The following is a 14,616-nucleotide window of genomic DNA, read 5'->3' as shown; positions in this document are numbered from 1 at the left end:
ACCAAAATAAAAAAGGTTGAGAAGTTAGAGGGTTGACATGTTGTGGGGTTGTTAACCAATGTCATAAAACAATATGCGTACTACTGTTTCATGAGAAACTATTTGTTCTGTAAGCCTTCACCTGAAGCACAATAAAAAAAAAAAATTTATAATTTTAAGCTTTTCTTCAATTGTTACAGCTTTTCTTCTTTTACAGTCACTTTATGCTCACTAAGGAGCCACGAGCATGTTTCTGTAGCACTTGCAAACCCCTCTGCTTGCTCATTTTCTGGAATACAAAAAAGTTTAGCAAAAAAAGCACAAGGATGGGAGGAAACTATGCAAGTAAGTATTTCCAAGACAGAACTTGTGGTGAAACTGAGCTAAGAGAAAGGATAAGGGGATGGATAGGAATGATGTGCAGTACAGTATGTCTCCATAACTTGCTGCATTTGGCTATAATCATGTACTTCGCATTCAACTGTTCTTACTTGGCCCAAAACATCAACTTGCTGGGAAAACTCATACAGGAGCCAGCACAATTTCAGCATTATACTGACTCATTTCCCTGTTCACCAATATCATATCAGAAATTTTGCATTCCAGACACAAGTGTTTTAGCAGATCAGACTATACACATGAAACAATTACATTCAAATAGAGTTCGGATAAACGTATGGAGAATATTGTTATAGAAATATAAGGGTATTTGGCAATATCCATTATGTTCTAAAATTACTGTCATGGAAGACAACAATACTCTTAAAAATAACCTCTAGGATAATGGTAAAAAACAGAATACTGGGCTGAGTACACCTCAGATACCAATGACTCTAGGTACTGAAAAGTACCTAGGAAATCATGCAATTAATGTCTTCATGATACAGATGAAGACATTAAAGCCAAAGTCTATCATATAAACCAGATCTCATGATTCACCTTTCCTGATATTTCTACTAAATTAGGCTACTTCTCTATTTCTCTCTCCTAGAAGGTATTATGGAAACCCTGGTGGCGTAGTGGTTAAGTGCTATGGCTGCTAAGCAAAGGGTCGGCAGTTTGAATCCACCAGGCGCTCCTTGGAAACTCTATGGGGCAGTTCTACTCTGTCTTATAGGGTTGCTATGAGTCAGAATCGACTTGATGGTAGTGGGTTAGAAGGTATTATGCTGACTTATTTTCATATATGGTAAAAACAGTGGGCATTATAATAAGAGCTACACAAGACATTAGTAAGTTTTGACAATGTCACCTAAGGTATTTCTTTAATCTCACAGTCACCAAATATCTTTTCCACTGATAAGCAATAGATTAGATTTTCCCATTTGGTTAAATCATCTACTTATTCAGATCAGCTATCACTTACACAAAGACTGATATCCTGTAATCATGAATCTATTCGTATACATAAGTGCTCAAGTAAGAAATAACGTCCCAAACCAGAGTCTGCAGCCACGAGTGTGAAGTTAACCCCATTTACTTCACCCTGGACATCCATGCACCCAAATTCTCCATAAATGACACCTCCAATTTCTCACCTGCTGTCTGGGTTCATCAAGCTCCCTCTCCAAATCTTCCAACACAGTCACCACTTCCTCTCCACTCTCAGGATTATGCTCCCGCACCCAAGCTTGGAGCTCCTCAGGCAGGATGGTCAGAAACTGTTCCAGCACCAACAATTCCAGGATCTGTTCCTTGGTATGTATCTCTGGGCTCAGCCACTGATAGCAAAGTTTCCGGAGATGACTCAGGGCCTCCCTGGGTCCAGGTGTCTCCTGATAGCAGAACTGCCTGAAGCGCTGACGGGAGAATTCCCTGATATGAGACAAATTCTTCTGTAGGCAGGATCCCTGATCCCAAATATGATCTTCTTCCTTAACCCTTACTTTGATAATCTCCCCTTGTTCCTCTGAAGCCTGGCCACTCAAGGCAGGGAGGGTCCCAGAGGCTGTCGCCATCCTGAGCTTAGCTCAGAGGAAGGTTCCTTTCGGTTAGGATCTAGGCAAATGGATGATTTTACTTCAGCTTTCCCCCGCCTTGGCCAGGAAAGTTTTCGATATAAGAAAAACACTACTAACACTGAAAAATTACACAGGCAGTGAAAAAAGACTTGTTTCCGTGCCAACACAGGGCTGTTCCAAGAGTAATTCAACAAAGTGAAGTCATCTTCTGACAAGAAGACCGGAAAGAGCACAGAACTACTCACTTAAGCTGCAAGGTCACAAACTGCGCAGCAGGTAACTGCGAAACAGAAAACTGAGATTACCAAGAACACGCTGGCCCTAAATATGGACTGGGTATACGAGCCCAGGCAAGGAAACGAGAGAGAGAGCGAGAGAGAGAGAGAGAGCGAGAGAGAGAGCGAGAGAGAGAGCGAGAGAGAGCGAGAGAGAGAGAGAGAGAGAGAAAGAGAGAGAGAGAGAGAGAGAGAGAGAGGGTCGCTCTGAAGGCCGTAGCTCCCTGCAGCCTGCGCCGGGATGACGAAGACCGAGAAGGGCTCCTCCTACACCACGAGCTGTCTGCAGAGGAGCTCAGGTTGTTGCCGCGCACACGCCCTCGGCCGCAGCTTCCACTTCGGAGCGCACACCCACCCGAGCCAAGCTGGAGCAGTGAGCCGAGAGCAAAACTTCGAGCAGAATCGGCTACTGCACCGACACACTCGCCGCAAGACTTGGCACGTTCCGGCCGGAGCCGAGGAGCTGCATTCACTTCCGGTTCACTCTAGGATTCCGGGTGGTGTAGTCATCTCGGTGGTTGTGCTACGGCGGACTGGTAAACTTGGGAAGGACAGCAAGTACCCCGGAATCTGCCGAAAAACGGGAACTCCTGAGTTGTCCAGTTATCTGTCGTTCTGGTGAAAAGAATTTCACGCTGTGAGCAGTGCTGATGTAGAGGCTGGTCTGGGTTTTCCTGTTACTGTGATAAAGCGCTGCTGGCACTCAACGTCGGGTTACTCATCGCGACGTACTAAAACTTGCGCCGCAGGACACCATTGCAACAACTACAAGTCGGCTAATCAGTGGGCTGTTCCTTGACCTTTACTTATTGGTTTCGGGCCACTCTCATTTCCCAGTCACCATATATCAGACTTGAAAAGGAGCTGTAAGGTCTAGTACAATCTTTCTTTTTTACTTATGGGAAAACCATGATCCTTAGAGGATGGGCTTCCCTTTGATGAGAAGCAGAAATACCTTTTGCTAGTTTTGGCTCTGTGAACCGTGACTGTAAGCGATTGTAGGTAACTAGCCCCAGGAAACTACCAAGCAAAATCTGGAGGAGTTTTCCGAGCCTAGCGAGTCACTAAATTTGAGTAACCAGAAAATTCCACCTAGCTTATTCTCTTTTAGGAGCCCTGATGGCGCAGTGATTAAGAGCTAAGGCTGCTAACCAAAAAGTCGGCAGTTGACAATCCACCAGCTGCTCCTTGGAAACCCTATAGGGCAGTTCTAGTCCGTCCGTCCTATCGATGGCAACGGGTCTGGTTTTGGTTTCGTTTTATGCTCCTTCAAGCAACTTGTGCTTCCAGAAAGGCAAAGTATTTGAAGGGGCACAGAGCCGGCGGTGCTAGAGTGTATGCAGTTACCAAAGAGAGAACGTCCTTGCAAGAGCAAAAAGCTGTGCGGCTACGGGATTCGACCGCAAGTCTGGGAGCGCAGGAATCATCCCAAGTGCCTACCTTGGATACCTCTTCCTCCTCCCCACCCCAGCCTACCCCACAAACCAAAAACCAAACCAGTTTGACTTCCTGGCTGATTTTTCCGAAGTAGATCGCCAGGCCTTTCCTCCCGGGCACCTCTGGGTGGACTTAAACCGCTAACCTTTCGTTTGCACCACCCAGGGACCCAGCCTGCCCCATACTGTAGTGCTCAGTACATACTAGAGGTCCAAGGAATATATGTTGAATTGCTGAATGGCTCCCCTTCCCCGTTCTCTCTTTCCCCCTACTTTAGTCTCTATTGATCACTTTTTTGGCATTTCAAATTCCACAGGCTTTGACGAATCGGAACATTTCTTTTGGAAATTTCAAAATCAAAATATCTTACGCCAGGAATGGTCTTGAGTGAGTTGTTACACTGAATGAAATTGTATATAAATTTTTAATCTAGGTGCCCAGAGACCACACTTCACAAAATATTGCTCTCAACTTAAAAAAAAAAAAAAAAAAGTTCAAGTGAATGAAAGCAAAACAACTTTTCATAAATATAGCAAATATTTTATTGTAATAAAAGAAATAAAATTACACCGTACAATATCACTTTTCACCTACTAAATTAACAGAGATACCAAAGTTGTCAAAACACTGTTGGGGAGAGTGAGGAAAACAGGAACTTCAATCATTACTGGTTGAGAGTGTAGATTAATAAAATCCCTTTGGGGGCAATTTGGCAATATCTATAAATATTTAAAATGCATATGTATTAGGGCATAGTAAGTCCACTTCTAAAAAGTATATTACAGTATCACATATACACACACATTCAAAATGATATATGTATAAACTTTTCCATTGCAGCATAGTTTGTATTGGCAGAAGACAAGGGAAAACCTACATATTAATCAATAGAGGGCTAGTTAAATATATAGTAACCCATACATTGGAATACTGTGGAATCTGGGAAAAGAATAAGCTATCACTTTTTGTGATTTGGAAAGTTCTCCAAGATATATTGGCTATGGGGAAAGGACAAGGCACAGACCAATGTGTATAGTATGTTATCATTTGTGTTATCTGTTTTTGAGATAAAGAGGAATATATGTTTTATATAATATACATTCATATATGCTTGATATGTTTCTGGAAGGAATCAATAGCAGTGGTGGTGCAGTGGTTAAGCGTTTGTATCTACCAGTTACTGCTTGGAAACCCTAGGGGGCAGTTCAACTCTTCCTGTAGGATCACTATGGCAGTGAGTTTGTTTGGTTTTATCTGTGGGGAGCATCATTAGGTGGTTGGGGAATAGGAGTGACTGCAGGATTTTGCTATATAGATTTTTATACTTTTAGAACCGTATGAATGTAATGCCTACTCAAAACCTTAAATAAAAGGAAAAAATATATATTTTCCCTGAAGTCCTGACAAGATGGAAATCATAAGTAGAAACTCACAGTATTGACATTTTTCTCTGTCTTGCTTAAGAAGGAATTATTGCTTCTAACTGGGAATGTTATATGGAGTATATTTTTGTCGTATCTGTAAGCAGAGACACTCTCTTCTTCGAAGCTAAGGATCCTTAGGCAATAATGTTGGAGTATTTTACTTTAAAGTTAGCATACCTGGTGAAAGTTGCAGTACAGTTAAAATTAGGCTGAAAATAACTCATAAGGTACAGTACAAGTAATTTGTTGTACATATCTTGGTCGACGACTTTATCATATACTTTAAGTTTGTTAGACAATTTTTCTATTAATTATTCAATTGTTTCCCAAAAAGACCTGGGGACTCTGTGGTAAGTGTAGATGTCTCCTGCACTCAAGGAGGTTAGCATCTAGAGAAAGGAAACACTACTCATAGGATTCTACTTATAAGTTAATTTACAATTATAAGTGCTACCGAGGAGGAATTGTCCTGAGGTTTGAGAGAATATTTCATTGACTACTGAATTGGGAAGATAAATTTAGCAGTCTACTCAATTTAGTGGTAAGGAACTAATCCACCAAAGGTAAACGCTGACTAGGCAGTGATCTGACCCCTCGATTTGGGTACCTGGAGCAGAGGATTAAAGAAAACCCTTATTAACCGACGAGGGTGGGACTCGAACCCACGCGTGCAGAGCACAATGGATTAGCAGTCCATCGCCTTAACCACTCGGCCACCTCGTCAGGCACAAACATGATACATTTATTTTCTTCCTCCTCGTTGTTTGTACTGTACTAATTATAGTCAGTCATCCTTTCTCTGGTTTAATACTGACTTAATCCTCACGACCACACCCAGAGTCAAGTACTTCTTTAGGTACCTTTCACAGCAACCACAAAACTGATAAATGACGCTTAGAGTTACTTGGCACAAATAAAAGGAACAGGTAAAACCAGTACACTTAGGTACCAAATAAATCTTTGTTGAACAGACGAATGAATGAACATACCAGCTCCAGTTGGCCACCCTGTGTTATTCCAGAGATTTATACTAGTCTCTCTGCTGCAGCACTCTGCATTCAAGGGACCAATTTCCTCCCTACTGAACAGAATTTTTCCTGGGATTCTTGTTTTCTGGGAGATACCAGGAAACAACGAAATCTGGCCCTACGATTCCCTTTCATTTGCTTCTAAAGTATGCCCAACAGCCAGGAAACGCCTTTATTTCTCTCTTGTTGACTTCTCTCTAATCTATGACATGTTGGCAATGGTGAGAAAGTGGTTGGAAAAAAATGCAAGGGCCCTGATGGGACCATTTTAGTTCAAGAGTAGGTTGGAATATTAAAGCATAAAATTGATAATAGCTGAGAAGGGGGATGTGGGGTGAGAGTGGAGAAATCCCCACTGGGCCACTGGTGCAGGGGTCAGGATACCTGGGTCCTGGTTGTGGCTCTGTCTCATGTACTATGTAAATTTGGGCAGGCCTCTGCACCAATTCCATCACCATTCCCTCCATCCCACCCCCACAATTTTCATCATCTTTCCAGGAGGAAGCTGAACTTGACAACTTCAGATAAACTCAGCATCAGGAAACCCCTTCTGCTCACCAGAGTTTTTCTGTTTTCTTACATTTAGTGCAGAATTTTGAAGAGAAATTTGGAGAGAAAAGATACTTTCTTGCCAAAATGTGTTGCTTTTCCTTCTCGTGTAATCTCTTCCTCTGTTCTGAGTTTTGGCAGAAGGGACACTCTTCTCCCCCTTTGATGTTCTTTCACTGAATTCCACATACTCCCATTCAACATACAACTGCCCCTCATGGAAAATCACCTATAATCCCTGCATTAGAAGACTAAGGATTTATTCATTTAGTGAATCAAAAATCGCTTATTTCTTTGAATGAGATCAATTGCTATGGTTTTTGTTAAGCTTTAACTTAGGACTGCCATTCTACTGCTCCAACCTCTTAATGTTCTCCTCTTTTATCCCTGTTTCAGGGTAACAAGGATAACTTAATTTTCTACCAGTGACTTCAAAAATACTTCTCAATACAAACTTTGAAAGGAAAACTTTGATATCCCTGCTAGGAGATAATACTATGCTTTTAGAAATGAGGGGGGGAGCACTAACCTCTCCTGTTAAAAGAGATATATAAGTATTTTTATTTAAAATTTTCATTATAATTAAATTAACACAATTTTGTTTCACTGAATATTATATGTGTGGTTCTGTGCTACACTAATTAATTGGTGAACAATATCATAAGATCCCTATTCTCATGAAATTAATAACATAGCTTAGGACAGACAATAAACAAGTACGCAAATACACGTATAACTCATGAAAAGTTGAATGAAAAGCTGAATACCCTGTTTGTCAGAAATTCCTTATGGATGACCTAGAGGTTCGGGAATGCACGTGAATAAAATTATAAAATTTAATAACCATGAAGGCTCTTGGTTAGCAACTCTGAAAACGGGAGCTCTTCCTTTGTTTGCGCCATATATGCAGGAGCTGTTCAAAGCCCCATTCCCCTCTGTTTGCCCTGACTGTTATGTCATGCCCCAGATGGCTGTGGAGCCCTGGTGGTGCAGTGGTGAGGAGCTTGCCTGCTACTCAAAAGGCTGGCAGTTCGAATCCACAAGCTGTTCCTTGGAAACCTTATTGGGGCAGTTCTACTCCGTTCCATAAGGTCTCTATGAGTCAGAATTGACTCATCAGCAACTGCTTTGGTTTTGGTTTGAGGTGGCTGCAGCTAGTATATTTGCCAGCAAATGCTTTGACAAACGCCACCCAGGAAGCCACTTCAGCCCTGAGAAAGCTCCAAGTTGGGCGAAACAAGGGCAAGTTCCTTAGCCAATCCTTCAGGAAGCCATAAGACAGGTCAAAACACAACCACCGCTATTCTTTGATGACAAGGTGGGCACTGCTCCCTCTGGAACCGGCAAGCTGCACCAGGAAGGCATGATGCTCGCAGTCTTCAGAGCTTCCACTGAGCTGGGGAGTGGGGGATGGTAGGAGGGCAATTTAAAATGTCACAGTCCTTTCTTTATTAAGCATTCCCCTAATGGTTTTAAGTTTCTTATTGAATTCCAGAGTTCCACAGAAATTGATTTCAACCATTTTGTCAGCTTAATCACTGCTTTAGTGGAGGGACAGAGCTTTGGAGTTCCACAATTTTCGGTGATGTCACCCCTCTCCACTTTTTATAACCCCAAATTAAACACTGTTATTACCATTATTATTTCATTCAGACAATGATTGTTTAGATTTTCTTACATGCTTACTTTTTGTTTGTGCTCTATTAATTTTTATATCTCAGAGTGGTATCATTTTTCTTTTTAAAAGTACATCATTTAGAAATTCTTTTAATAATAAATTTGTCGTTTACCTTTCCTGTGTTAAGGTGACCAATAAATTATTACAGAAAGTACTTCCTTATGGGGTATTTACATATAATAAATGCAAAAGAAATGCTAGAATATTTTAATCATCATTTTGTGATCCTTACCGTAATGGATCTAAGCAATGATAATCAAGGGATGCTGTGGCAAATGAATGGAACAGCTTATAGTATTTGAATGCACTGACTAACCTTAGCATAGTTAAAAGTGGAAATACCTATGTTATATGCGACTTGACGCGATGCTATAGGAAATACATGGTAACACACAGAATGTGTTCTAGCCTAAAATAATTGAATGTAAATTTACCAAATTTCAATATGTAACTATGAGTTTACAGGAGATGGGGGGGTGGAGGGATAAATAAACATGTTAAATGACTCTATAATGATAAAATTAGCCAAACTCAGAGCATAGGAATTCTACAAGACAAACTGCCCTTTTACAGTCAACAAATAAATGCCATAAAAAAAGTACAAGTGACACTGTTATATAGTAAAAGAGTTTTAAGAGATTTATTAACCAAAAGCAATGTGTAGACCTCCTTTGGAATCTAAATCAAACAAATCAACTATAAAAACACTTTCTTACACAACTGAGAAAATGAAACATGGACTGGATATTACACAGTGTTAAGAAATTTTAGTTTAATTTTTATATATGATAAAGTTATTGTTTTTTTTTTAAATGTTCTTATACTATGTACTGAAGTATTTAAAGATCAAATCATACGATGCCTGGGATTAGCTAAAAAGATACTCTAAAAAAAAATGGGAGATAAATGAAATAAAAATGGTAAATGTTAACCATTGTTGAACCTGGTTGATGTGTGCATGGAGATTCATTAAACCATTCTCTAATTTTATTTAAGTTTGAATGTTTTAATAATAAAAACTAAAAGAATTTTATTTGGTGCAAATATTTTGGTCATAAACTCTCTGTTTTTATTTGTAAATAGGGCTAAAAATCCCTCATTCTTGAAGGTTACTTTGATTAATACACAATTCTAAATTCACACTTATTTTATTCAATATTTCTAAAATATTTTTTCACTCTTTTCTGGGTTTTATTGTAGAGGTTAAGATGTTTGTTAACTTTTTAGTTGTTCTTCCTTTGCAGGAGATCTATCCACTATTGCTGGTTAATTTCAATACCTTCTCTTATCTTTGGTGTAACATAGTTTCATTACTATGTGTGGAGTTATTAGTTATTTTTTTATGTGCTTGTGATGCACTGTGCTTTCTGCATCTATAGATGAAATTTTTCTCTCTAGTTCTGGAAAATTTCCAGCTATTATCTCTGTAAATATTGCCAGACCTACATTTTTTTTCCTTTTCTCTTATTCCTATGCTCCAATTAGCTATAGTTCAAAATTTCTCATTCCATCTTCCATCTTTATTAATTTTCCTTATCAGTTATCTGTGGCTGTGTAATAAACTAACTCAAAATTTGGTGGCTTACAACAATATCCATTTATTGTCTTGCAGTTCTGTGGGTTGGCAGCCTGGGAAGGGCTCAGCTGGAATGGGTCATCTCTTCTTCTTGTGGGTCAGCTGAGCTTACTAATTCATTTCTGATCAGTTGGAAGTTTAGCTGGGAACTAGCTGCTCCTGCATAACCTCAATCACATCTCTGGCAGGTGGCAGGGGCTATTTCCCAGGATACATCAGTTTTTCTCCATGTGATCTCCCAAGCAGAATCACCCAGCTTTCTTAGTTGAGATAGCAGTATTCCTAAAGGGAAATAGCGAGGTCTTTTGAGGCCTGGCCTTGGAAGGAACATGATGTTACTTTCACTGCATTCAACTGGTCAAAGCAAGTCATAAGGGCATTCCATATTCAAGGATTAAGGAATTGGACTCCACCTCCTGATGGGAGGAGTTGTAAATAATTTGTGGTTACATTTATCTGCTACAGTTTCTTCCATATGTTCCATGTTGTTAACCATTTTTGCTTTATTCTAGATTAAATTTTTGGCTTTATCTCTCAGTTTAGTAATTCTTTCTCCAGCTGTATCTAATATGCTAGTTAACTTCATCTTTTAAGATTTTTTAATTTCAACTATCATATCTTTCATTTCTAGAAGTTCCAAGATTTTACATTATTCTATACATTTATAATTTGTTGTTGCATGTTCCTGTTTATAGTTATATCTTTAATGAATTATTATATGTCCTACACAGCTATCCTGTATTTTGTATCATAAAATTTCCACATCTGTAGTTGAGTCTAAATGTGTCATTTCTTGTATCTGCTGAATCTCAAGCATGGTGGTTTACCTTGTGTCTGTAGTAATCTTTGCTGTTGGTTTTGTTGTATGATCTTAATATGAGGGAGGATATACAGGACTATCTTGGGGAATTTTTCTTTTGGATAGGATATATTTTTACTTTTGCTAGGACTTAGGACACTAAGAACACCACTTCTGCCCCACTAGAGGTTTTGGCCCATGACAAAAGTGTCAGGCTCAGTTTTTCCGTCTTTCTGCTGTACTGATATTAATTATTCATGTCTACGGTTGTATTGCTACTGGTATCTGGCTCAGGGCTCGTCCCAGCTGCCTGCTGGTCCAGATCAACGTCCTTCAGTTGTTGTTTCCAACTGCTCTGGTTTCCAGGAGCCCCGGCAGTACAGTGGTTAAATGCTTTGCTGCTAACTGAAAGGTTGATGGTTTGAACCCAACAACTGCTCCCAGGGAGAAAGATGTGACAGTCTGCTTCTGTAAAGATTACAGCCTTCGATATGCTATGGGAAGTTTCCTATAGGGTCACCATGAGTCAGATTCAACTCAATGGCGAAAGGTTTCGGGCTCTGATTTCCAGGCACTCCAGGCAGGGCTCCCATTTTGTAACTTTGATTACTGATCACCCTGACCTGGACTTCAGGTGCTTTGGAATCAGTTTAGAGCAAAGATAATATTTATTTCTTTGTTTTAAATGACCCCTAGAGAATTGTTCAACCCTTTATGAAATCTGAAATATTGCAATGAGCGTGCTATACTTGTGATCCACGTCAGTGCATTAAGACAAGGAATATAAAGACAATCTACAGAAATTTGAATGGAAGAAAAAAAAATTTCCTTAGTTTCAGAAGATATATTTACCTACATAGAAAAATCTCCAAGAACTTACGTTCAAAACATTAGAAAAATAACATAGTTTAGCAAATTTCTTGGCTCAAATATAAAATTTATTTTTACACACCAGAAAAACAAAGAGTAAAAATGTAATTTAGAAAATATAAATTTTTCATAACTACCAAAGTAAAAAATGTCCAGAATTAAATACAATAAAGCATGGAAAGAACGTTACAGAGAATATTATAAAACTGTACCTGAAAAATACTAAATTAATATGGACATTTATGTTGATAATCATTGGGGAGATAATATGTTTAGTAAGTTAATTTTTCATTTGTTGATATGTAGAGTCAATGCAACTCTCACTAAAAAGAAAACTTTTTTTTTTAGAATTTGGTGTACAGATTCTAAATTGTACATAGAAGGTGAAGAATGCAAGGCAACTAAGAAATATTTGAAGAAGAGGAACAAAATGGAGGGACTTGTTTTACTAGATAGCAAGACTTATAATGCATAGTAATTAAGACAATGTTATATTAACACAGGGATTGTCAGGTAGACCAGTGGAAGAGACCAGAGGACCCAGAAGAGATTCTCACATACACAGGAATTCCAAATCAGTAAATGGTACTGGAAAAACTGGTTATTATATTGAAGAAAGAAAAGTAAGTAGGCTGAAATCTATTGGCTTCATAGCCAAAAATCAATTCCAAGTAGACTAAAGATTTAAATATTAAAATCTAAACTTGAAAAAGTAACTGAGATTATCTTTATGTGATTGTGAATAGAAAGGATTTCTTAATAAAATACATAAAAAGTCTTTAAGAAAAAGGAAAAGACTTATTTAATCAATTCCACAAACTACAATTGGAATATCTACACATCAAAGGAAACCATAGAGTGAGTTAAAAATGAAGCTATGGAATGGGAGAGAAAGTTTGCTGCTCTTATATATGAGAAGCGCCCTGGTGGTACAGTGGTTAAGAGCTCAGGCTGCCAACCAAGAGTTTGGCAGTTTGAATCCAAATTAGTAAGAAAAGGAAAACAACTCAAATGAAAATGTGCAACAAGTCCATAAACAAGCCCAAAATGGTCAATAAATATTAAATGTTTTTAATAAAATTAAAAAAGTAAATTAGAACTACAATGTACTATTAGTTCATACCTATCCTTACTGTCAAAGCAATAACAAGTTAGGTAAGTGTGTAAATCTATGAGAACTTATACAAAGTTGATGGAGATGTAAATTGCTAAAACTACGTTGGAGACAATTTCACTTTACCTAGGGAGGTTTCAGATAAGAAAAGGAAAAGTATGGCTTCTTTTTGCAGCCCTGGTGGTGCAACAGTTAAGAGCTACCGCTACTAACCAAAAGATCGGCAGTTCAAATCCACCAGCGGCTCCTTGGAAACCCTATGAGGCAGTTCTATTCTGTCCTATATGGAATCAACTCGACCTCAATGTTTTTTTTCCCCCCTTGGGGAATTTAGAGTGGGAAACTTTTGGGGGAACAGGGAAGGAGGAAAAATAGCCTGGGGCGGTGGAAGTAGAAATAAACTCTACTCATGATGGGTTACGTATTTAAAAACTATTGGAATTAAATATTACAAATTGTTAATCGTTAGGGCTTAAAGAAATTGGAGTGTGGATTTTAATTGCAGTGTTTTTTATAATTTAGTAAATAAAATAGAAATTATTACAAAATTGTGACTTTGCTTATTATGATGTCACAGCTTTTTGATCTCACATTCTCTCATGCTTCCCTAAAAAAAAAAAAAAAAAAAATTCCCATTGTCATCAAGTTGATTCCAACTCATAGCAACCCTACAGGACAAGGCTGTCCCATAGCATTTCCAAGCAGCCTGGTGGACTTGAACTGCTGACCTTTTGGTTAGCACCCAAGCACTTAACCACTATGCTACCCAGGGTCTCTAGAGAAAACTTCAAATTTATTTCTACTCCTCTCCTCCCTTTCCCTCCCCTCCTTTCTCCTTTGCTTTTCTTTTTCCTCTTTTTTTCCCATTTTATTTATTTTTTCGTATAACTTTTGCCCGTGGTTAAGAGCTCAGCTGCTAACCAAAAGGTCAGCAGTTCAAATCCACCAACCACTCGTTGGAAACACTATGGGACGGTTCTAACCTGTCCTATAGGGTCACTATGAGTTGAAACCGACTGGACGGCACTTAACCACAACAATAACTTTTGCTATAAACTACACATTGCAGTCATTTATAAGATGCTTTCACTGAAGATGAAGGAGAAAAATGAACATGCTCACAAAAAGGAATGCATCCTCACTGCACTATTCCCATGATGTTTCACTGATATATTCCTGTCCATTTATATATCAAAATGCAATGGTGTGTTCAGCAATAGACGGTGAATATAAGCTCCCCAAAGCTTAACACCTCAACCAATAACCTCAGAAGAAATGGATTCCACATACTGCCTGCTTTCTCACATTGCTCTTCTTAAATTGAAGTCTCAGGTTGCAGCTTCTACTCTTAGAACTCAGGTCCTATGCCTGCATTCTAGGTTAAGGGAGACCCAGAAAGTGAGTTTTCGTTTTCTGCTTTGGAAGGTAGTAATACCAGTGTGGGAATTCCCATAATTTAAGATGCTGTTCAAAGATGCTTGATAACTGCGATGCATGTTAAACATGAATAGAAATGAGTCAGGTTTATATTAATTGCGCAAATTAAAATTAAAGAGTAAGGCTATTGAAAAATGTGAATTAGTTTAATAAGAAGAATTAACGAAATTTAATTTGGTGCAAAAAACAACATTTTAGTATTTATTGCTGAAAACAAACTTTGTAACTTTAAAGAGCTCAACATTTCTCAAGCTAATTTATAAATATTGAATGATTGAATCATCTCAAGAACAAACACAGTATTTATTGGAATGGATGAAAAGGTTAAAAATTCATCTGCGAGAATAAGAATAGAAGACAATAAAAATACCTCATAGGTCAAAGAATGGTTCTACACTCCAAAGTAGTGCAGCAAACAATAATTACAACATTATTTAACTAGCATAAATATATAAATACAGATTAATGAAAAGAATTGAAAGCATAACA

The 14,616-nt window shown here is 38.5% G+C and overlaps 1 protein-coding gene and 1 non-coding gene across 2 annotated transcripts in view; both read right to left on the bottom strand.

Moving 5' to 3' along the window:
• Positions 1-2,373, bottom strand: part of LOC101343135 (SCAN domain-containing protein 3-like) — a 31,502-nt gene extending 29,129 nt beyond the window's left edge. The window contains exon 1 of the mRNA XM_023741416.1: positions 1,518-2,373. Coding sequence (XP_023597184.1) covers positions 1,518-1,937 — 420 coding nt within the window. The 5' untranslated portion in view covers positions 1,938-2,373. The remainder of the gene's footprint in view (positions 1-1,517) is intronic.
• Positions 2,374-5,717: 3,344 nt separating this feature from the next.
• On the bottom strand, positions 5,718-5,799 carry TRNAS-GCU (transfer RNA serine (anticodon GCU)). Its single transcript has one exon. It is a non-coding gene; the product is annotated as a tRNA-Ser (tRNA).
• Positions 5,800-14,616: the final 8,817 nt, after the last annotated feature.

The sequence above is a fragment of the Trichechus manatus genome, unplaced genomic scaffold (genome assembly GCF_000243295.1).
Source record: "Trichechus manatus latirostris isolate Lorelei unplaced genomic scaffold, TriManLat1.0 scaffold00180, whole genome shotgun sequence".
Lineage (NCBI taxonomy): Eukaryota > Metazoa > Chordata > Mammalia > Sirenia > Trichechidae > Trichechus > Trichechus manatus.
This window is presented reverse-complemented; position numbering and strand designations above follow the sequence as displayed.